The 22,924-nt window shown below is 37.9% G+C and overlaps 1 protein-coding gene across 8 annotated transcripts; it reads left to right on the forward strand.

Moving 5' to 3' along the window:
* The first annotated feature begins 540 nt into the window (after positions 1 to 540).
* dido1 (death inducer-obliterator 1) lies at positions 541 to 22,223 on the forward strand. 8 transcript variants are annotated; one of them, XM_082155628.1, is made up of 17 exons: positions 541 to 679; positions 2,831 to 2,874; positions 4,709 to 4,828; positions 5,163 to 6,060; positions 8,019 to 8,364; positions 9,752 to 9,970; positions 10,476 to 10,689; positions 13,469 to 14,042; positions 14,594 to 14,753; positions 14,885 to 15,001; positions 15,093 to 15,248; positions 15,470 to 15,626; positions 15,763 to 16,249; positions 16,346 to 16,493; positions 16,595 to 16,684; positions 16,827 to 17,022; positions 18,026 to 22,223. In XM_082155628.1, the coding sequence occupies exons 3-17, from the start codon at positions 4,741 to 4,743 to the stop codon at positions 21,712 to 21,714; spliced, it is 7,539 nt and encodes a 2,512-aa protein (XP_082011754.1). In that variant the 5' UTR covers positions 541 to 679; positions 2,831 to 2,874; positions 4,709 to 4,740; the 3' UTR covers positions 21,715 to 22,223. The 8 variants fall into 8 exon arrangements, with proteins under 8 accessions (XP_082011754.1, XP_082011758.1, XP_082011756.1 ...); XM_082155632.1 differs by having other exon boundaries at positions 15,093 to 15,200; XM_082155630.1 differs by having other exon boundaries at positions 13,472 to 14,042.
* Positions 22,224 to 22,924: the final 701 nt, after the last annotated feature.

Consider the following 22,924-nt stretch of genomic DNA (forward strand, 5'->3'; position numbering starts at 1 on the left):
CCCCTCTGGACCCCTCACATCCCGGCTACTTCCTCTCTGAACTGTTGCTATCTGGTCGGCGCTACAGAGCACTGAGCACCTGAACAGCCAGACAAAAGAAAAGTTTCTTTCCTCAGGCCATCTACCTCATGAACCGTTAAATACTCCCAGTTTCCAATAAGAACACGTGCAATACCCAGCTCTATTTATAGTTTTATTATAGTTTAGGATATCATACCTCTTAATCACATTCCCTTATAAAATTGTAGCCTATTTATCAGTAGGGCCTACATTGTCAATTGCCTTTTTTTGTCTATTTTTATATATTTATTTTTTCTTTTATTCATTTCTTTTATTCTTATTACCCTTGTCTTAATTGTTGTCATTCAGAATGTGCGCTTCTGTCACCGAGACAAATCCCCTATGAGTGTAAGCATATTGACAATATAGGCCAATTCTGATTCTGAAAGCTAGAGGGCGCACTTCTGCATGTCAGATATCTGAGGATTATGCAATTTCACCCCCACGACACAGCGTCGCTGTACTACATTGTAACTTCAACTTCGAATGTGCTTCGTCTCACGCTATCTGGACTGGAGCACTAGTACGGGCAAAAATTCGCCGCCATCATCAACAAGAAAAGAAAATGGAGGTCATACCGTTGCATTGACCGTACGCTAAACGACATTAATGATAACAAGTAAGTATGCATTTCCAGTTGTAATGAGCACTAGTGCATGCTATTTCGCTGTTCATTTGTGCTTAATAAAAGGCAGAGATGCAGACACAGTTTGTCATATTCACATCAGTGAAACTCGCGCTCCAGTAATGGCGCCACGAGCCTCCGTATTTATTTTGATACGATAAGAAAAGATTATTCCAGATGGAGAAAACCAACCTGGGACAGAAGAATAAACAGCTGTATTTTGATTAATAGCTGTTGCTATGTGAGTTTAAACGCATGTCTGTTTTGTGTTTGGTAATGTTATTTTATTACAATTTGACTGTACGTTTTTTTCTTAAGCATTTGCTATGTAACGTTAACGTTACCCGATTGCATTATTTACGTCTTTTAAAACTGTGATTGAATTTTTATGCAGTGAAGTTTTGATTTGTACTGTGTCGACAAAGTGGGTGTGTGCGGTTCTCTGCACTAACGTTTAATGTGGTGCACAATGTTTTTGTGCTTTTATTTAAGTCTGATTTATCGTAATGTTAAGTTTGTTTTTGTATTTTTCTGCATGAATGGAAGGAATTGAAAGCTAGCCCTTGCAGATACGGATATATATGTGTGACATACTTTTGAAAACTTGTTTAAATATTTAAAATCGTTAGCATGTAATGCATGATTATGAAATCTCTCTCAATTATTTTGTCATTTAAATGATAAAAAAAAATACGTGTAGACTAACGTTATAACCGCTTCTCACGTGGCAGCTCTCCGTGACCGAAACCTATCAGTGCTCTTACTACATGCAGCCGAGTCGGTTCACGAAAGTAGTCTGTATGATTCCCTCGCGACACTGTGGCACACTAAATAATATACATCTATAAAAAGCATACTTATCAATAACATCATAAGCAGCAACATATACGTAAATAATGTTTTATTGGAACGCCGGGACGTAGGAACCACGTGATGGCGTCATTGCTCGATGACGAAAAACGGCAGTAAGGGCTGTTCGAAAGAACCGATTCGCAGAAATGTTAGATTTAGCACCAGTAACTTACTGCATGCAGTCCAATCAGAACTATATTCAGTAATATTCAACGCTATATACACACAGACTCTTATGTATAAATCTAAGGAACAAAATAGCAGGAGTAAAATGATTTCTTCTGTAAGACAGTGAAATGGAGGTCGTGTGCTAGCTATTAGCTAAAGCTAACGGGCAAGTAGCAAATCTCAATATTTAATCCTGGAAGCTTTTGTTTTATCTTATTTTGTCGCCTTTTCTATACTACGCGTATGTGTATTTTACAGCAAGTAACGTTTAAGGGCTTATAGTTTTGCTGAGTTGCTCGTGTCAGTTTTGTTGGCGTGTAGCTACTTGCTACTATGGGCGGCCATTGCAGCGCACACAGTTGCATTTCTTATTTATTACCACCAATGTAGTGTGCAGGAATGCTGTATTCATAAATATACCACTCTTTCTGAAAATGCATAATCTTTCCTTAAATTAGGCCTACACTAGACAAGGGTAATTTTATGGTTCTCAGGCACGTTTAATAGCTAGGCCTTAAGCACATTTGAAACGTAAATTTTCTTTTCATTCTTATTTGTTGTTTTGTATTATCTCAATATTTTTGATTAATGCATGACGTGTTTTCAGTAATACTCGCTTTTAACCTTAAGTCGGTTGGGTCTATTGCTGTAGCCTAGTTGATGAATATTTTTGGTGTTTGAGCAAGTAAGGATTCAAATATATGGCATATTTAATTCTGTATAGAATTTGCTTATTTGCTCTATTCAGGTAAACTGGTTATTTTTGCAAATGTATTAACTAGTTTAAAAAAAAAAATTTTTTGTAGACATTAATTAGTGATTTATGTCACTCTTAGACATCTATCCAATGTTTTTTACCAACAGTGTGCAACATTATGTGACAAACTTGCGTCTTTTTTTGTTGATCTTGTGTAACAGGTTTGGTACATAATTGGAGAGCTTATTTTAGATTTTTCTTGTATAACTTGGACTAAACTGGCTGAATAGGAACATAGGTTACATACAGAAAAAGAGATATGTTGTGCTGAAAGGACAACCTAGCACATTGAGTTGATCTTCTTAACATGAGAGGTCAAGTTTTCCTTTTCATTGCTATTTTTTAACTATTCTTTTCGTTGTTTATAGATCAGTATCTTAAATAGAAGAGTTCCAGTCATCATAGCAAACAGGTACAACATTTCACTACTGTTAGTATGAGAGACTGCATGTTTTTTTGACAACTGAAGTCCTACTGTTACTGTTTATCGTTGTGAGAATGGTTGACACTAATTGTGTCCTGGAAACTTATAAATATGACTTATGCCACTTCACCTCCATTGCCAAAGGCATGTTAGAGAATGCAGGTGTCTTAAAGCAGGTCTGGTTTTCTCTAGATTGCAGTGTTAAAGATGTATACAGCCTTTATTAGCCTAATCGTTATTAATGCAGCTCTTGCCAATAAAATGTTCTTCATTGTGATATGCTGCATCATGCTGAGTTCTGTTACCAGATATATTTGATATAACTATCACATCATACAAAAAAGTCCATCAAAGGTGACATGCAATTGTATGAAACTCAAAATGATCAAAAGTAGTTTTTGCATAGTAATATGAAATTAATTCCTAGTGTGTAAACATGTCAAATGAATTAAACTGAATGATGAAAATTCAATGCATTGACTGTGTAATTCAAAAGTGCATTATAATTAGACTACTAGAATACCCAATGTAATAAATGTATTACACTGTTGTATGAAACTTAAAATACACAATTCAATGGTGGAGGTTTTCAGTAGTAATAAAAAACTTGATATATGCATGTCTATTTATGTCTACTTGAAAGAGTGTATTGATTAGTCTTTAGTCTTTTTCAGAAGTTGAAGTTTCAGGAAAAATATATTCAAACTCAATGCACAAACTTTTTATGATAAAACCTTTGTCTATAAATTAAGTCGATATTTTTTCAACTGATCCTGCTTATTTTTTTTAAATAAAATAATTGTATGGAATATTTTTGACTACTAGGCTATTCCACTGATGTGATATTCTATTTGATTCTAATTCTTGTGGTGTGTGTGTGTCTAGACTTGAAAGAAGTCTTGTTCACCAAGGCTGCATTTGTAGTTAAAATAAAATATAGCTAAAAGTGTAATATGAAATATTACATTTAAAATAATTGTTTCTATTTTAGTATAATTTAAAATGTTATTTTTTATTCTTGCCATGGCAAACCTTTTTTAATCAATTCAATGTTTCCTTGCTGAATAAAAGTATTTGCTTTTTTAAAAAAATCTTTAAAAAAACCCCACAACTTTTGAACTTTAGTGTGTGTTTATATATGTTAAGTTCAGTGTACCTATTTTATGCAACATTTACACAATTCATAAACTATTTAGTTTTACTGTATAATTGACAATGCTGTGAGTAAATTTTGGAATTAAATTTAATATTTAATATGAATAAAATTTAATATTAGTATTATTTGTATATGCAAAGTTGTGTATTCGGATGTGTTCTTTACTTTACCAGTATTTTGTGTAATAAGATTCAGGGGGCGTCATTCTCTGAATTATACAGTTTGAACATGTTCTAGATGTTAATTATATTAAGATATTTAGAAATATTTGTTTAATGTGATTTAGTTGAGAGAAGCCCAGTATGCACTGTATGAACAAGAAGATAAAGTTTCCATCAGTGTCATGGTTTTGTTCTTGTTGTCTAAATGGTTTAGAGAATTTTTTACCCATCCTTAAACTTCTATATAGTGTATTTTAATTTGACTACACCCTGAATGCAATAGATCAAGGATGGAGCACTTTTAGACATCTCAAGCATGTTAAATCCTTATAGGCCTCAATACAATTTACTAAATGCATGCATGGCACATCCAAAGGAAAGACTCATTGGCACCTTCTACTAGGATTCCACAAGGCTTCAGCTGAGAAGACTATTCGCTTAGGAATTTGTAATACTCTTTGGGAGTTGTGCTCTCCATTAAATCTTTGTTCTTTCTTAATTATAGATATTCTGTTTGAAAAATAGTGTCTCTCTGCTATGGAGGAGAGTGTGAGCCCTGAGCTGGCTCAAGCTCAAGCCCATGAGCCTGAGTCCAGCCAGGATCCTGTGGATACCAGTTCACAAGGTACCCACGGCCCACTCCACCATTGACTCCAATCAGGATTTCAAATTGGGAAATTATTGAAACGGGATGTAATCATTGAGATTTAAGAGTTCCTATCTATTCTGTGCATGCACTGGAAAACATTAAATGGCTAAAAGCTTTTTTTTATTATCTTTTTTTCAATGTGTGGTGTGACGTCACATCATATCAATTAACATGTTTTTACTGATATTGCACCTGCATTTTGATTGATTTATCAGCTTGGATGTACATATCAGAGTTTTGTGAATCAAACTGCATATCTCTAGCATTTAAACATTTATTGTGAACTAATTTTGCTACGTTTCACACACAGAACCAACATCAGTCTCAGACCAAGTCAAAGATCAAAAAGACCAAGGTGATGTTAGTGAAGACAAAGTAGAGGACCCTGACAAATCCACAAAGCCCTTACGCGAGTTTAAGAAGACTTGGGGCTTTCGTCGGACTACCATTGCTAAGAGGGAAATCCCTGGAGAAATGGCAGCGGAGACTCCAGAGGGCAAGGGCGCCCCAGTGCGTCGTAGCGGCAGGCAGGCAAAGCGCACGGACAAACTGGAAGAGTTTCTGGTCACTGTGAAGCGAGGAAGAGGAACGGGCAGGAGAAGTTGTCCCTCACGACTTGAGGGAGGGGATCCTCCATCCCAGACCCCAACCGATGCTGAAACTGCTTCCGAGGCCAGCTTTGACGGAAATGCCGAAGCCAAATCAGAGGAACAGAAAGTGGCCTCACCAGAGAAAAGGGGCCGGGGAAGGGCGAGGAGGGCAGTGACGCCTAAAGCAGGCGGAGACTCGGTGAGTGACGATGGCAGCTCTGAAAACGAAGATGAGGCTGAAAGCGAAGTAACGAAAGAGACTCAAGAACACGTTGAGACTGAGGCCAGTGCTGAAGATGGAAAGGATGTGGAAGCAAAAAAGGAACAAGCGATGGATGTTGAGATGAAAGAAGAGGAAGATGTGGAGGAGGATAATAAGAGCAAAGAGAAGTCCCCAAATGAGTCCATAAATAGACGTCCTACCAGAGCAGTCAGTAAAGATTCTAAAAGAGACACTAAACCCAAAGTAGGAGTGAAGCTCCGCAAAGAGAAGAAAGAGAATGAGGAGGATGACGACGATGACGATGATGATGATGAGTCGTCGTCCAGTGATTGCGACAGTGATGGTTATGACCCTAATGCACTTTACTGCATCTGCAGGCAGAAACACAACAAAAGGTACGTGTCTTTGTTAAAGGTGCATGAGATACTTTTTAGCTGATATCCTGGATTCTGGGTAAATTAAATTTTAACTGATGCATGTAGATTTAGCGGAGAAAAAAGACTAAGAAACAATGTTTTTGAGATGTAAATTATTTGAATAATATTTGTATATAAAATGTATTAATGTATATAATACATATTTTTACATATCCAAGTTATCATAAATATACGTATTATAAAATGACTAAGAATATATCAGTTTTAATAATATTGGTATACATATTATATACAGTATATGTAGTTTGTTTAATATTATGCACTTCTGTGTTAATGTATTTATCACTTACATAAAATAATTAAAGAGATTTTACAGAAGTTTACACTGTGAAGTACGTATTAAATGTAAAAAGAGCTCTTATGTGAGTGTGATCAGCAGAAGATTGAGAGTACAAAGGAACAAAACTCAAGTGTTTTTATACCTTGTAAGTTTGTGCACATGTATCGCCCAGTGTATTTAAAACTAAATCATGAGTTTCACAGAAAGCCTAAGCAGTCTTTATCAGGCCAAGGAGGAATCAATATGAGTGCTAGTAAGTGTTTTGTGTGCTAAAACTATTAGGTCTTGTGCAAGTTATTGGTGTCATGACATGTACATCTTAAAACTAAACTGTATTGGCATTGCCCATAATAAGTATGAGTTTGACACAAATGATATCTGTATTTGATTGGCTTGTGCATCTGAGGGTGTTTACACACAGCAGATATAGTTTGATCTATGTGGGGCACACACTGTACGTTTGGTGCATTCCAGTACAGATTTTTTTCTGAACAAGCTCATGATTAGCAAATATACACAACAAGCTTTCATTACATCTTGAGGTATTCTTTTAGATGAAAACATTAAACGATGTGTGTAAAAAAATATACAGATGTGTTAGCAGACTGTGTTAAGGAGTCAGAGTATGGTTATTGTGTTTTTATTATTTCACATGTTCATGTTGAGGAAAACGAATATCCACATGCTCAGGTGAAAGTTGGCTCCTCAGTCTGATAACAATAAGGCTGGATGCAGAGAAAATGCGCTCCGCCGAAAGACTCTGCAGGGACACAGATAACGGTGTGCTAAGCAAAGTTTCTTACAGCACTTTGTGTTTTCTGTTCTTAAACCTGTCTCCCTCGATGAAACTTTAAGGAAGCATGTGTCTCGATCATTTTGCTATCAGATAAGTTATCTTGACGGCTCGTTGGGTACAACTGCGCTTACCTGCAGTTGTGAACGTCTTTCCTCGTTCGACTGGTGTTTGGATTTCATGTGATTTCATGGTGGTGATATGTATGATAAATCTGTTTCACCCCACAATGTTTTCTCACGACAATGTTTCTACACGACGAGTTGATCCATTTGATCAAAAGTAATTCCATTTTGTAAGGTCATTAGTACAATTATTTTGATCGAAGACGATGACTTTATGTGATCAATACAATCAACTTGTCAACCAGCTCCACAGCGCCACCCAGTGCATTTAGTTATAGCTGAGTTTTAGCAAGGAAAAGCAACATATGTAGCGCAACCCTAATTTCCAATGATATATGACCTATACTTTTATATATGACTTAGTTGTGTTGTTTTTATTGATTTCTATAATTATTGCTTCATAAATCATCAGCACTAAGGAGTTTGTCAGATTGCAGAAAGTGTTTAAGCCCAAGTTGAAAGGGTCAAAATTATGAGTATCCTGACAAGAATGATTGATACAGGTTCCATAATTCTGTATTGGTCCATCCGATTTCTTTGTTAGTAGTTAATTTAACACTTGAATATTGTTACACACTGTCCTTATCAGGCAAGATGCAAAAAAGTGGCATGTGTTTGTTTGAAGCAGAGATTGTCCTTTGCTTGCTTTCTGTTTTTGTCAGAAGAGGTTATTGTGTATTTAATTATTATTGAGGGTGTTTGGTCATTGTTTGCATAGGTTCATGATCTGCTGCGATCGCTGCGAGGAGTGGTTTCATGGCGACTGCGTTGGGATCTCTGAGGCACGTGGCCGACTGATGGAGAGAAATGGAGAGGACTATGTTTGTCCAAACTGCTACACACAGAAGGGGCAGATTTCCAAGTCCGGCTCCTCCACAGCAGCTGCAGAGAATGGCAAACGGCCATTAACTGGCCTTCGTAAAACTGAGACCGGTCTCACTACAGCATCTAGCACTTCTGCAGCCACCACAGAGGAGAAAGCTTCTGATGACCTGGGTATCAAGGGCAGGATCGAGAAGGCTACCAATCCAAGTGGGAAAAAGAAAATAAAGATTTTCCAGCCGGTATGTCTACGTATGAAACACGAGTTTAAATACTGCACTTTTTTTATTTTTTGAACACATTTGATTTCATGGTGTTGAAGAATACAGGTTCTGGATACAGTTATCAATGCTTGGTGCTTCCATGCTTGAAATTCTACAGTTTTTCTCACAGGATTTTATCGTCCGTGACATTTTTAAAATGCTTAAGTTTAACTTTAATGTAAAATTGCAACATCAATATCTGATTCAGATTATTCATATAGTTGCTTTTTTTGTCAATATTTGGCATTTAGCAAATTTTAAAGCTATCATATCTGTGTGATATTTATTTATTTATTTAATGTTTCATTGTATAATATAAGCATGATTACCAGGTTTGGCCACAACATTTTTTAGCTAATGTTGGGAGAACATCAAAAGGAAATCAGATGGCAGCGACAACATTTGAGAACCACACTTTTTAGCACCAGTGCAAAGCATGAAAAAGGTTTTTATTGGGTTTCATGTTGTTTTCTCAACTGAATACCTTTCCTGCTAATATAAATGGGGGTTTGTAACAACCAAATCACTTGAATTTCACCTCCTAAAGGCATCTAATTATAATATTAAGAGATGGTAAGTTTTCTTTTTTTTTATGAATGTAATAATAAAGAGATTGCCTCATTAACAATAAAACTAAAAGGTGTCTGTAAATGAGCCACACTTAAAATACATTTTGAAATCATCAATATGCTAAGACTAAATACTATTAAAGTCTAATAATTGATTCTAAATTATTTGATGTCATAATATTTGCTCATCTTTTTTGCTATCTTATGTAGTTCCTATATATTTTAACAATAATTGCAAAATTCTATGGTTTTTGTTTGAATTGTTTGTTTTTTTAATGCTGAAAAGTAAAACAAACAAAAAATCATTATTCAAAATATTCACAAGTCTTGTGACTTTGTTTGGGTTAGCATGTTAGCATGCTACTATTACTATTTTCTGCGGTATATAATATCTGTTGAATACCCAGATGAGCAACTTGAGTCGCCAAAATGTGCAGTATATAACTGAGCTTGTTACTTTTGGATACTGTATTCTGCAATGCAATGACTTGACTTTATTTATAATGCCATGGATGACCTTGGAGTTAATATTAGCCAAAATCATCTTTGACTCATTTGATCAGGACACAGAATGTTAAGACATTTTTACACAAAATTGAGTTTAAAATAAGTAAGCATTTTTAACTAGATAGCAATGTATTGTCACATGACCACATTAAGTTACAATTTTAAAACTGATAGTGGATAAATACTACTGTTTAGCTTGCTTTAAAAAAAAAAAAAAGTACGCTACAAACGGTGTAGATCTACTGCCGCAATGTAGTGGCCACAGAGGTTTGACATCCCTGAGTTTTTAGCAGGTGACTGCTGTTGAGGGATCTCCCCTCCCAAAATGTATCGGCCCTGGCTGTGAGAGAGATGCCCTCCCTGACTCTGTCTACTGTGGGAATGACTGCATACTCAGACATGCTGCTGCCGCCATGAAGATCATCACCACGGATGGAAAAGACTCCAAACAGAAAGAGAGGGGCAAACCCAAAATGCAGAAAAAGACCACAAATAAATCACCACAGAAGGTATTATTAATAGCCACCTAATAATCATGCGATATTCATTTTATTAAGGCTTTAATGGTAGGAAATTATTTTACACATGGGTTATGGCTGAATGACTGTTATATGAGATACACTTGCATTAGTGTTTAGGTGTAAATTGAAAAGTTTTTAATCCAGTAGTTACTAATTCAGGTGCACGATAAATCAGGAAAACAGGTATTGTATTTGCTCTTTTTCTATAAAGCTATAGGTCATTTAAATCTTTAATTCTCTATTTTCAATAGATTTTGCTCTAAATGTAAAAATTATTGTTGCATTTTTAATAGTGTAAAATAGCTGATGTTTTTCCTCAATGTCTTAAAAATTTTTTTTTTTTTAAAGTGTATATATATATTGTATACTTGTATATACTTAAATATATATATATATATATATATATACATATATTTTTATATATATAAAAATGTTTTTATTTTTTTATAATATTTTTTTTAATGCTAACAATGCTTTCTGTTCTTGTCTATAGAGGAGTTCTGGACCAGAAAGGAGGTCCTCTAACCAAGGTGAGGAGGAGGAGGAGTCAGAATCTGGGACTGAGGAAGAGGATGATGATGAAGACAAGCATGCAGAGGAGCATCCGCCCCCTCCGGCCATGTCATCCTGGTCCAGTGACCATAATTACATTGCAGTAACGCCAGAAAAGACTACACCCATATCAGCATCTGTGTTAAACAAAGCGTGTATGTATCTCTCTGAGGGTTTTCCACATTTTTTTGACCTGTCTCTACCAATGATGGGGGTGTTGAACTGTCAAGAACAACTGATTGAAATTGTTGCAGCCTAAGGGGATTCAAAGATCTAAAATAGCAGCACTTTTCTGGTGTAAATTGGACTGAAATTGAAATTACATGCCTTTAAAGGATATTAGCGCCAGAATTTTAGCACAACTATAATTATGGTTTTAAGCTGGACACTCCGTGCTATATCTTAAATATTTTGTCAGTGTTTAAGTAACACTACAAGATGCTAATATTTGAAAAATACCTGTATCAGGTCATTCAGAGATCCAGAACAGGTAAGTTTAAAATAAGATAAATATGGTAAGTATTTATAATCTAAAACGCATAAAGACTGTGTTTTACAGTCTATTTATAAGTACTTAATTTATTTTATCTAACCTTCTCCGGCACTAAAAAAGTGATCTAAAAATTTTGATCCTAGGGATCTGAGCCCAAACTGTAGTGCCTTGCCATGATATGCTTTTGTAAAGCTTTCTGATAAACATCTACAATGTATGTGCATGTGAATTTGAGTTTCTCAATGTGTGGAATACCATTGCCATTTATCTCCAATCTCTGCCGTCATCGGGGCAATAACTTCATCCGAAACGCTGTACTGACCGCACACCTGATCAGGTAGGTTTTGGTGTCTTTTTCTCCTGCCCTCCTCCCCGACTAAGAATAGAACATCTCTGATCACATGGACATTTGACTACAGTCCTGTTACATAATAATGAAGACATGTAACTTTTTAACTAACAGCTTTTAGTTTGATATTTCCTTTGACTTGCATGCACTGCATTTATAAATCTTGAGTGGACAAAGTGGCATTCAAAATAAAGTGAAATTGCGGATAATACTCTGCTGCCCCTGTGCTTCAATTGTGAGAGAAGTCTGTTTATTGGATGACAACATGGGATGTCATGGCCTCTGCCTGCTTTTGGCCTTTGTCAGCCTTCCGCTAAATGTCACAGTGTGTTTTGCAATAAGAAGCCTTCAGTCCTTGGAGCCGGCCTGAGAGAAGAACTGGCGTTTCAGAAAAGTCCAAGAGCCCAGAGAGTAAGCTGATGTAATGAAGAACAGCTGAGGACATCATTATCACCCCACAGCAGACAACGACAGAATTCACATGCCTCATTATTGCAGCACACAGGGATATGTCTAGCTTTGTTTATACATATACACAGAATGCAGAACAATGCTGATACTCTTGTCTTATTGCATATTTAAATATGAACAAATTACATATTGAGAGGTTAGTGTACTTGTTGAAAGCTGAATGCAGTTGATTTGATGCAGAGATTGAATTTAGTATTCTGCACTAGTAGGAATGATTGATTACCGGAAAGGGCAGGTTTTCAGTTTTCCATATGCAAAAACAAAGGAGGACACCTTAAGCTTAATGTGGGGTTTGTTTGATACCTAATTATGAATTAGAAAATCAAAAATAATGCCAATCATTTTTTTTTTTGTCTTTGTCCCAGCAGCTTTTTTAAAATGGATGAATGACATTATGAATGTGACATTAGTTTACGTAAGGTTTCCCTGGATTGTTTGTGTCTTCTGCTTTTAGTGTTGATCAAGATATGGAGAAATTTGTCTGATAAGAATAACACATGAATGGGATTACTCTGATGTTCTGTAGTACATTGTGTACCTTCACTTGAAAGTGCTTTTTAAGGATGCATTACTGCAATACAAGGGAGCTTAGGTCCACTGTGGTTTATTGTACACTGGTTATATGTTCAGATCTCTAATCAAATTGACTTTGAAATTTGTGTTATGTAGCTGGTAAAATATTAATCCTTTATACCCCTGGTTTCACAGACAAGGCTTAAACCTCGTCTCAGACTAAATTGCATGTTTGAACTGAAAGCGTCTTGCACTGACATTTCCTAAAATGTCAGTGCTGTTGTTTTCTCAAGATGCACACCAGTAATGTTTGTTTTTTTCATGGCACGTTTATAAAAGCTACTTAAATGTCCTAACTAAGGCCTAATCCTGGCTTAATCTAAACCCTGTCTGTGAAACCAGGCCATAAAGTCCTTATGTAATGTTTCTTTGAATTATTACATCAAGATTTCCATTTTTATTCTTTATATATTCAATGTGCTGTATTGTTTCACATTACCAGTGCTTTAAACATTTTAATTCATATAATTGATTTCCCCCCCAAAAAATATTTATTTTGGTTAGTGATCTATAATGTAAAATTATTAAAAACAAGGCAGCAGTGAATCTTAATTTGGCTCATGTGGTATGAACCCTTAGTATTTTTCTTCAAATTTGCCATATATTAAACAAAATATGTAAATTTACATACCAAATAATAGCTGCTATGTGCTCCAGTTTGTTGGTACATTATTTATGCTACCTAGTCACTTGCTGATTATTATGATTAATAAATTGTTTAAAGAATATAATTAAATATATACAAATACATCTGACTGGTCTGTGAGTCAGGTAGTCCTTAAACTTGCTTAAAGATGATTGTAAAATATTTTCTAAAATAAAGTTTACATGGTCAACATTTTGTTGTTTGTGTCTTTAATCCAATTCTTGAACTGGTAATGGTGGTCTTCATATTCAGTAACTTGAGAAAATTATTACAGTTTCAAGGCAAGGCACTACAATTGTGCATTTCACGCTACAAATTTTTTTATTTACCAAATGAAGAGCTATTTGGAGTAATTTTGCCATTTCTGCATTCATGAATCCTTTTATTCCTTTTGTTGTCCAGCAGCTCCCCAAAAAGACAAAGAAAAGGAGGGCAATGAAGAGGTCAAACCAGAGAAGGAGACTGCATCCGCCGACAAGAAACCCCCTGCTACAAATGTTGCTCCCAAAGGTGGGAAGAGGTCTCCTGGCTCCAAGGGGACAAAGGCTGCTGCTGCCGCCACCTCTCCTCTTCCCAAAGGCAAAACAAATGCAGCACCTTTGAGCAGTGGCAGAGAGTTAAGAAAACAGCCCATACCGCAGGGCAAATTGAAGAAGCCGGGACCTCCCCCACCACCAATTCCGGTTTTATCTCCTTCAGGCCCCCCCGGATCTCGCCATCATGCCTCTGGAGCTCTTCGTGTTGGCAAAAGCACCTTTACTATCCCCAAAAAACAGCCACAGGCAGGGCCAAAGGAGTCTGCAGAGCCTGGTCCCTCTCCTACCACTAGAACCCCACCTTCCCCAGTGTCATCCACCCAACACCCATTGCCTAAACCAACCCAGCCCGCTGCCACTTCTGCTCCTCCACAGCCACCGCCCAACAACCAGATGAGATCCAACATCAGACGATCACTGACTGATATCCTGTATAAAAGGTGAGCGATGATTCACAGGTAGAACGTTTACTTTGTGCTGATCATTTTTATCTCATGAACTATTGTAGCATCTGTTAATATCTAACCTGATGGTAAACATAAATCAGAAATAAATACACATTAAAATGGAAAATCATTTAGATTAACTTCTAATTGAATAATATTAAAGGTACACTATGTAACTTTTAAGTAAGTGACCTAGTGCATAATTAACAAAATGCATGCTCTCTGTTTATGTGCGTGACTGGGTTACTCTGGTGTGGTTGTCGTCCTGTTCTGTCTAAAATAGTATGAATATAAACACTTATTTTAGGCATACCATAGTGATTCAGGATAAGACAAAAACAGTTTGGAAAATGTATTCATGATGTATTCGCTCATTATATAAATTGTGTACATTTCCAACAACAATAACATTTACATTACATTTTTTAGTAGGTTTAAATGCTTGCCTTTTAAATGTTCTCCTGAATAGTGATTCAATATTTTATATAATGATTTTTAATGTCATTCCAATAATTTGCATATTTAAATTCTTTATTGTGCCACAGAGTCAGTGACAGTGATGATCTCTCCATGTCTGAGAGCGAAGTGGGAAAGTTGGCCGTCAGCATTGAGAAGGAGATGTTTAATCTTTATTTGAACACTGATAACAAGTACAAGAACAAGTACAGGTCCCTTATGTTTAACCTAAAGGACCCCAAAAACAAGGTGAGTTACTTTTTTGTATGTTTATTAGAGACAATTATGATCAATTGTAATGTACATATGCATTTTTAGTAGCTTTGTGAGATGTAACAATGCTGAGAGTTGTATTTTTTTTTTACTTGGCTGTGTGGCAGGGCCTGTTCTATCGTGTGATTGGTGGTGAGATCAGTCCTTTTAGGCTGGTGAGACTGAGTCCAGAAGAACTACTTTCCAAGGAGATGTCAGACTGGAGAAAATCTGAGATCTCTGAGGTAAAACAAGATAGAATTTGTTTGAATGAACTCCGATAAAATTATGCTATTTTCATGCCCTTTGCTTAAACTTATGTTATTTTTCCAAAAGAGTCTGGAGTTAAGTGGGAGATCCCAGCCCAAAAGTGGATCTAGACAGGAGGGTGCTCCCCCAGATGTAGACATGGAGGAAGCTCCTCCTCCTATGTCTGATGGAGATGTATGTATGCCTGCCACTTCCCAATCTCCCTACTTGGCTTCTGCTGCTGTAAGTGCTGGCTTTCTTGCTTTCCTGTTTTGTCTTTTCTTCCACACACCTCTCTGAATCCCGCTCTCATTTCATTTTCCTAAAGCGAATGCATAATTTGTTCTCACACCTGCCAACTTGGTCTTATTTAGTCTTTTCTTTCACATGGATGAGAATAGTTTCCTAAAGTATAAAATTGTTCATTGACCCTCTCATTCTATGTTTGTCCTTGTTTTGTGCAGGACTCCCAAGAGGACACACGGCCTACTTCTGCACAGCAAGCACCAGTCAATGCTGGTAAAGGCAGCTCAATGCCAGATATCTTCAGTATTATGCTGAAAGACACTACAGCAGAGCATAGGGCTCATCTCTTTGACCTGAACTGCAAGATCTGTACAGGTGGGACTATATCACCAAATATAAAAAGTCACATACCCTTAAGACTTCTTGGAAAGTGCCTACTACTGGTTGTATTATATACACCTATGATCTGTCTAACAGCTAATAATTCAATTACATGTTGCTAATTTTTCAGGTCAAAAGTCTGCAGATGATGAACCACCATCTAAAAAAAACAAGATGTCTGCGCCTAAAAAGCCAGAGCCGTCTTTTAAGTCTAAACCAGAGCCACGACCATCCAAATCTACTGCTGATCTCCCTCAAGTTTCCTCTCTTTCTGGTGTTGAAATGCCTTTGCCTGATTCTACATCTGTGATGGAGGATTCAAGCGGTGTATTTCCTGTGGTTCAGCCCCCAGTCACTGCTGCTGTACCAGCAGTCTCTTCCGTTACAATAACTCGAAGGGATCCTCGTACTGCTGGTCATCGGTCTTCTGTGCCTCACATAGTCCCTGATATTCCTGCTATGCCAGCAAGTATTCCTATCTCTGTTGAACCTGTGGTTGTCGAAGCAAAAGGTCCTTTGCCTATGCCCCCTCCTGCCCCAGCATCTCTAGCCAGAACTGTGATGCCAAAACCAGCCTCTTCACAAGATCTGCGCAATTATGGCTCAAGTACTACCAGGTGCAGCATATATGACATTTAGTGTAAAATGCTTTTCTTTCTACATGATCATTTTAGTAAGTAGTAATATTTGTAAATCTGTTGTATTTGCATCAGTGTGTCAGAGCCCACTCCTGAGGGTGAAACTGCTTTGTTCTTGTCTGGACAAGAGATGATGTGGAAAGGATTCATAAACATGCACTCTGTTGCCAAGTTTGTCACAAAAGCCTATATGGTTTCAGGATCATTTGAGCATATTAAGGAGGTTTGTTTTCTAAAGATTTTCTTAAAGGTCTTCATAGTAGGTTGTTGAGTTTAAGCTGAGGTATCGATTCGTTTTAACAACTGTTTTTATTTTATTTGCAGGACTTGCCTGACACCATTCATATTGGCGGTAGAATATCACCACACACTGTTTGGGATTATGTGGGAAAGTTGAAGACTTCGCTGTCAAAAGTATGAAAAGAAAAAACAAATTTCAGTTGCACTAGAATCAAATTCAGAACTTAGAAAGTCCACCCAGTTTATATGGTTCTTCACTTTATTCATGTGCATCATTGTGATTTCTGTTTTTTGATGCTGAGTTTTCTTTTTTCAGGAACTGAGTCTCATTCGTTTCCATCCAGCGACTGAAGAGGAGGAGGTGGCGTATGTTTCCTTGTTTTCTTATTTCAGTAGCCGTAAACGGTTTGGAGTAGTGGCAAACAGCAACAAACGCATTAAAGACCTTTACCTCATCCCTCTGAGCTCAAAAGACCCACTTCCTGCAAAGCTTCTGCCATTTGATGGACCAGGTAAGCATGTACAAGGATATTATAAAATCAATTTTTTTAAAGAATCATCTTAGTGTCTTTCCCAGACTTTTAATAAAAAACTTTTTTTTTTTATTCTGTAAATGGAAAGCTTGTTCCACAATTTACAAAATGGAAAACAATTCTTGGCCATATCAAACGTGACAAAATGTAACTCATACAATGAGTTTCTTCCAGACAAAGTTGTTTGTGTGCATATTTTGGTGTGTTCTTAATTCTGTCTGCAAGTTGTCATGTATTTTATGACTTTCTAATAAAATACATCATGAATCCAAGTTCGATGTCCTAGATATTTGTGTCTTAGCCTTATTTTTTCAGGTTCATATTTCATTTAAAGAACTAGTGTTTAATAATGGAGTTGCTCAAAGTGACTACCTATAAATGTAATATATAACTAATGCCATCTCACTGAAAATTACACTTCAAAATGAAAGTGCTGCCATTTATGCTGTCTGCTGTTGGACTAGCTGTAATATCATGGCAACCATGGTAAGTTATATTCTGGACATCATCCTGTCTTATAAGGAAAACAAGTATATTGTCTGACCTGCCCAAGGAGTGATTATGATCCTGAGACAACATTTTGTTGATTATAATTGTCATTATTGGCACAAGTTTGCCAGAGGAAGAAACATGAGCAGTGTTGTTAATAATGAAAGGCTGTTCTATCAATAGATTTTATATAATTAAGAGCTTTTATGGTGTGTAAGGGAATATTTATGCTAAATTAACAAAGCTTGTGTGGTAATTACTAATTTAATGCATCACAAGGATAATTTGGATGGTACAATAAAAAACTAACATAAGAATGAGTTTGGTATAGGTAAGTTTTAACAGTTCATACCAGTTTGTATGTGGAACAAGCTCTCTTAATGTGTATTTCTTACCTCTTAAAATGTATATAGATGTTATATCCTAAAGATCCCTTAATCATAGATCTATAGAAAACTTATTTGTGAAATAATGTTTTATCATTTTTTTGCAGGTCTGGAACCAGCTCGTCCCAATCTCCTCCTGGGGTTATTGATTTGCCAGAAGGACAAGAAGCGTCCTGGGGCCCCTCTTGAGAGTGAGGAGAAACGTTCTAAAACTCTAAGAGATGATGAGACAGGCCTTCCAAAACCATCCATTATTGCTAAATCTGAAATAAAACAGGACAAAGTTCTTCGATCTAGTCTGGATGCCATAAGCACAACTCCCCCAGGCACCCCTCCGCCTTTCAGTGCCTCTGAGTCTTTAAGTTCTATCTCTTCTGTGTTTTCCATACTCTCCTCTGTGAAAGCACCTGGTGTCAGCACTAGCACAGGCAGTAATTCTCCATCCTCCAATGTCTCAGCACCATCTACAGCCACTCCACTTCAGACTATCCTGAAAACACTTTTTGGTAAGAAGAAGCAAGATTCTGATGTCTCGTTATCACCTTCAGATCAAAGTACTGTAGATGTCTCTGTGCCCATGCTGGATCCAATTGTACAACAGTTTGCAGTAGCCAAGGGTAGAGAAGTAGAAGTGCAGGACGATAGACCATATGATCCCGAAGAAGAATATGACCCAGCTGTTGGCTATGGTGCAGAAAATACCCATAATACAACAAAAGTATCTGCTGTCATTAATAAAACAGAGGTCACCTCTATGATAGATGATGTCGCTTATGACCCTGAGGATGACTCTCTTTTTAATGATGCTGGGGTTGATGCAGGTGCTAAAAAATTAACTGAGCATCAAAAAGTGCTTGAAGACAAACAAATTGAGGAACAGAAGCACGAGGAAGCAGCTCATCAGCAAATACCAGAGACTTTGATTTCTCAGCCTGTTACATCTCTGTTAGCTAACAGTCAATTGCTGCAGCTTGGTAAAAAGGTTGAAGAGTTGGTGGCAAAGAGTTCAGCTGCTCCAGTTATTAACCAGAGAAGAGACCCAAGGCAGAGTAGAGACCCTAGACAGGCAGCTGCAAATAGAAGACAGACTTCTGATTCCACAGAGACAGAGGATGAATTTCCTGTTACTACAGATAAAACATTTCCACAAGAAGCTACAGTGATAGAGACATCACTAACACAAACTTGCACAGCTGCAGACACACAAACTGCACAGCTGGACTCTACTGAAGATACATCAGTAGAGGATGCAACCGCAGATATTCCCCTATTGCAAGTTACTGCCACCTTGGATTCGGTGCAGCCTGCCATCCTGCACCCAGAAGCATCTAAGTCTGAGGAAGAAAGTGAGAAGGAGGAAGCAAGCAAGAGTGAAGTGGTGCCTTTTCTTGATATAGAGAGCACAGAAGTTTCTATTCCGTTACTAGGAGAAAAGATTGACCCAGAATTAGTGGAAAGCTACATGGAAAACGAACCTGAAGAGGAACACAAAACGAAGGATGATCCTATTGAATCTGAAATTAAAAGTTTTGAGGAGGTTTGGCCTAATTCTGCCAGTATTTTGAAACCTGATTCATCCATTGGACAGTCTATTTTAAAAACTGACCAAGTTTCATCCATTGGGCAGCCTATTGAGACCACTGCAACCACATATTATAACATTTCAACAATCAGTACTTTATCTACATCTGTACACTCAGGAGTGCCACAAGATGTCATCCATGACAACTCATCTTATATGGATTCTCACAGTTCCCATATACAGCATATACCAACAACAAACCCTGCTAACATTCCACCTCCTATGTCTTTTCCTCCTCCAATTGGGCCTCCACCTATTCTTGGTCCACCTCCAATGCAAGGCCCACCACCAATGACTGTTCCACCACCCATGCATCTCCCTCCGCCAATGCAGATTCCCTCAATGCAAGGTCCACCTCCTCCCCGTGGGGATAATGATCATTCTCAGTATCCACTACCTGCATCATATCCACCTTTCCAGAATCAGTGGGGTAGCAGTTCTCAGTTTGATGCTGCTCCAAGAGGTCCACCACCTCCAAATTTTACCCCAAGAGGACCACCTCCATTCCAACCAATTGGTCAGAGAGGTCCTCCTCCTCAGATCTTTGATAATTCTATGAATTCAATGCCCCCTCAGCATATTGGACCAAGAGGGCCACATCCAGGGCCTCCACTACCCGGGCCACCCCCTCCCAGCTTTGATGGACAAAGGTTTAATGGGCCTCCACCCCCCTTTAGCTTCTCTGCACCTAGGGGCCCACCTCCACCATTCCCCAGTCCCCCTCCAAATCCTTTTGGTAATAGAGCTCCAACACCATCCCACTTCCCAGGGCCAAGAGGCCCACCTCCGCTTCATAATATTGGGGAACATGGCCCTCCATCTAACATGTCAAGAGGACCTGGTGATCATTTTGAAGATGGTGGGAACTCTTATCATCAGGGAATAGAGAAGCCCCAGATACCCTCACACGGGCCTCCTTTTAGGGGACCACCTCCAAACCACTATGATGGACGAAGAGTACCTCCTGGTCCTACAGGTGAAATGTCAGGACAGCGATTTCCACCTCAAAACCAATTCCGTGGTTCACCTCAACACAGGGGATCATTTGAGGAGCCACGGGGAACTTCATCTCAAGACTTTGAAAGGCACCGGGGACCATCAGTTCAGCAGTTTGGTGGCCAGAGAGGTCCACCAGTAGGACATTATGATAAGGAAGCTGTTGGCCCGCCAGCACGATTTAACTACAATGATGATAGCCCAAGTGATGTTAGAGATGTTAGACCTGTTCGTGGACCTCTGCTTCCAACACCACCTGAAGGTCCCATCCCAATACAGGGTCGTATAGGTGGACACAGCCCAGACACCCACCGCGAAGACCACTGGAGACGTCACTCACCTGAAATGAGGAGGCGAAGCAGTTCCAGCAGAGACAGTGCAGAGCCACATAACCGTCCAAGTAGATTTGATGGTGGTTCGCGTGACAGAGATGCCCCCTCAAGAATGTCTGAAGAGAGGCAGCGTGACTTGTCTGAGGATAGGAGGAGAGACAGAGACAGAGAAGGTGGACATGGTGGAAGATCATGGGGCTGGAACAGGGAACATGAGCATGATCGGGGCAGAGAAAGGGATCGTGAAAGAGACCGGAGCAGGGAAAGAGAAAGGGAGCGGGGTCGCAGCAGGGAAAGGGAAAGAGAACACAGTAGGGAGAGGGATCGGAGAGAGTCTGACCGATACGGAGATGGAGACAAGAGGAGAGACCGGGATCGAGACAGAGATCGTGGCCGGGAGAGAGATCAAGACCGAAAAGACCATGACCGAGACAGGGAGAGAGATCAAGACCGAAAAGACCATGACCGAGACAGGGAGAGAGATCAAGACCGAAAAGACCATGACCGAGACAGGGAGAGAGATCAAGACCGAAAAGATCATGACCGAGAAAGGGAGAGAGATCAAGACCGAAAAGACCATGACCGAGAAAGGGAGAGAGATCAAGACCGAAAAGACCATGACCGAGACCGAGCAAAGAACAGAGACAGAGATAGAGACCGTGACAGAGATAGAGACAGGAGAAGAGAACGCTCAAGGAGTCGGGATCGAGAACGTGGAAAAGACCGTGAGAGAAGAGATCGGGACAGAGAACGGGACAAAGACAGAGGCAAGGAGAAAGACAGAGACAGACGGGACAGAAGCAGGAGCAGAGAAAAGAAAGAGGAAAGAAAAGAAAGATCTGACAACTCAAGGGCAAAGTCTACAGAATCTGAAAACCCATCATGAATGTCATTCATCTTGACTGTTGACTGACACACTTTTTTTTTCTTTCTAAATTTGCATGGGTTTGAACGTTGCGTTTGAAAGTCCCTTTTGTACTTTCCTTGCTGAATATTTTATGCTTTTTACTTACAAGTCCTTGTTGTTGATAACATCTTCAGGTGTACTTCTTATGTGGTGATAATTTTGTCAGCACAACATACACTCTGTCCCTGTACTGCTATTTTAATGAAAACTATGGAAAACTTCACAGATCTTCACAGATAAAAAAAAAAAAAAACAAGACATGTAAATATGTATGTTTGTGTATATACAGGTATGTTTTTAACTACTTTTTTTCTAAATAGAGAAGTCATAAGCCATATAGCTTTAAAATTGTTTAAACGAAAAGGTCTTTATGGTAAAAGCTTAACCACCGTTTCATGAATATGTCTGAAGGCTATTGTTATTGATTGACCTGAAGGCACTCCAAATGTTCATTTCATTTGTTCAATAAATTCTGTGATTGTAAAACATATTTTTGTTTTCTTTTAAGATTTTGAGAAGTTTAAATAGTTTAGATTAGAACATTTTATACATGGTTAACTTTTATGTAGGTTAGATTGTATGGATAAAAATAACTTGCTCTTTAAATGGTTCTAAATTGAGTGTGTCAAGCAGGACATATTTCAATTATTTGCAAATTTGTTAGAATGTAGTTGGTTCAAGACTGTCAGGATTTTCCATGAAAATGAAAAGATTAGGTGTATTTTAGTATCAGGTAAAGATGATTTAAGTGATTTAATCATTTTGCTACCTCATGCAAGCCACTGAATTAGATTGCTCCTATTCCTTCAACTATATGGCCTCTCACTATAATTTCATAATCCTAAACTGACTGGCTAAATCTCACAATTATTTTTATAGGACAATTATTTCAGTATATATGGTCAATTAATGTATGACATTTAAAGCAACTTGCAGTTTAAATTTACTTAAGTAAAGTAAAACTTAAAGGGTTAGTTCACCCAAAAAATTGCATTCTGTCATTTACTCGCCCTCATGTTGTTCCAAACCCGTAAGACTTTCGTTCATCTTCGGAACACAAATGAAGATAATTTTAATGAAATCTGAGAGATTTCGGTCCCTCCAATAGTTAATGAACAATAAGACATTATACAAGAATACAAAGTTTGTAGAAAAGCAAACAGACAAGCCAACAAATGAGTCAAAGTAC

This window comes from Leuciscus leuciscus, assembly GCF_965113295.1.
Source record: "Leuciscus leuciscus genome assembly, chromosome: 23".
In the NCBI taxonomy this organism is placed as follows: Eukaryota; Metazoa; Chordata; class Actinopteri; order Cypriniformes; family Leuciscidae; genus Leuciscus; species Leuciscus leuciscus.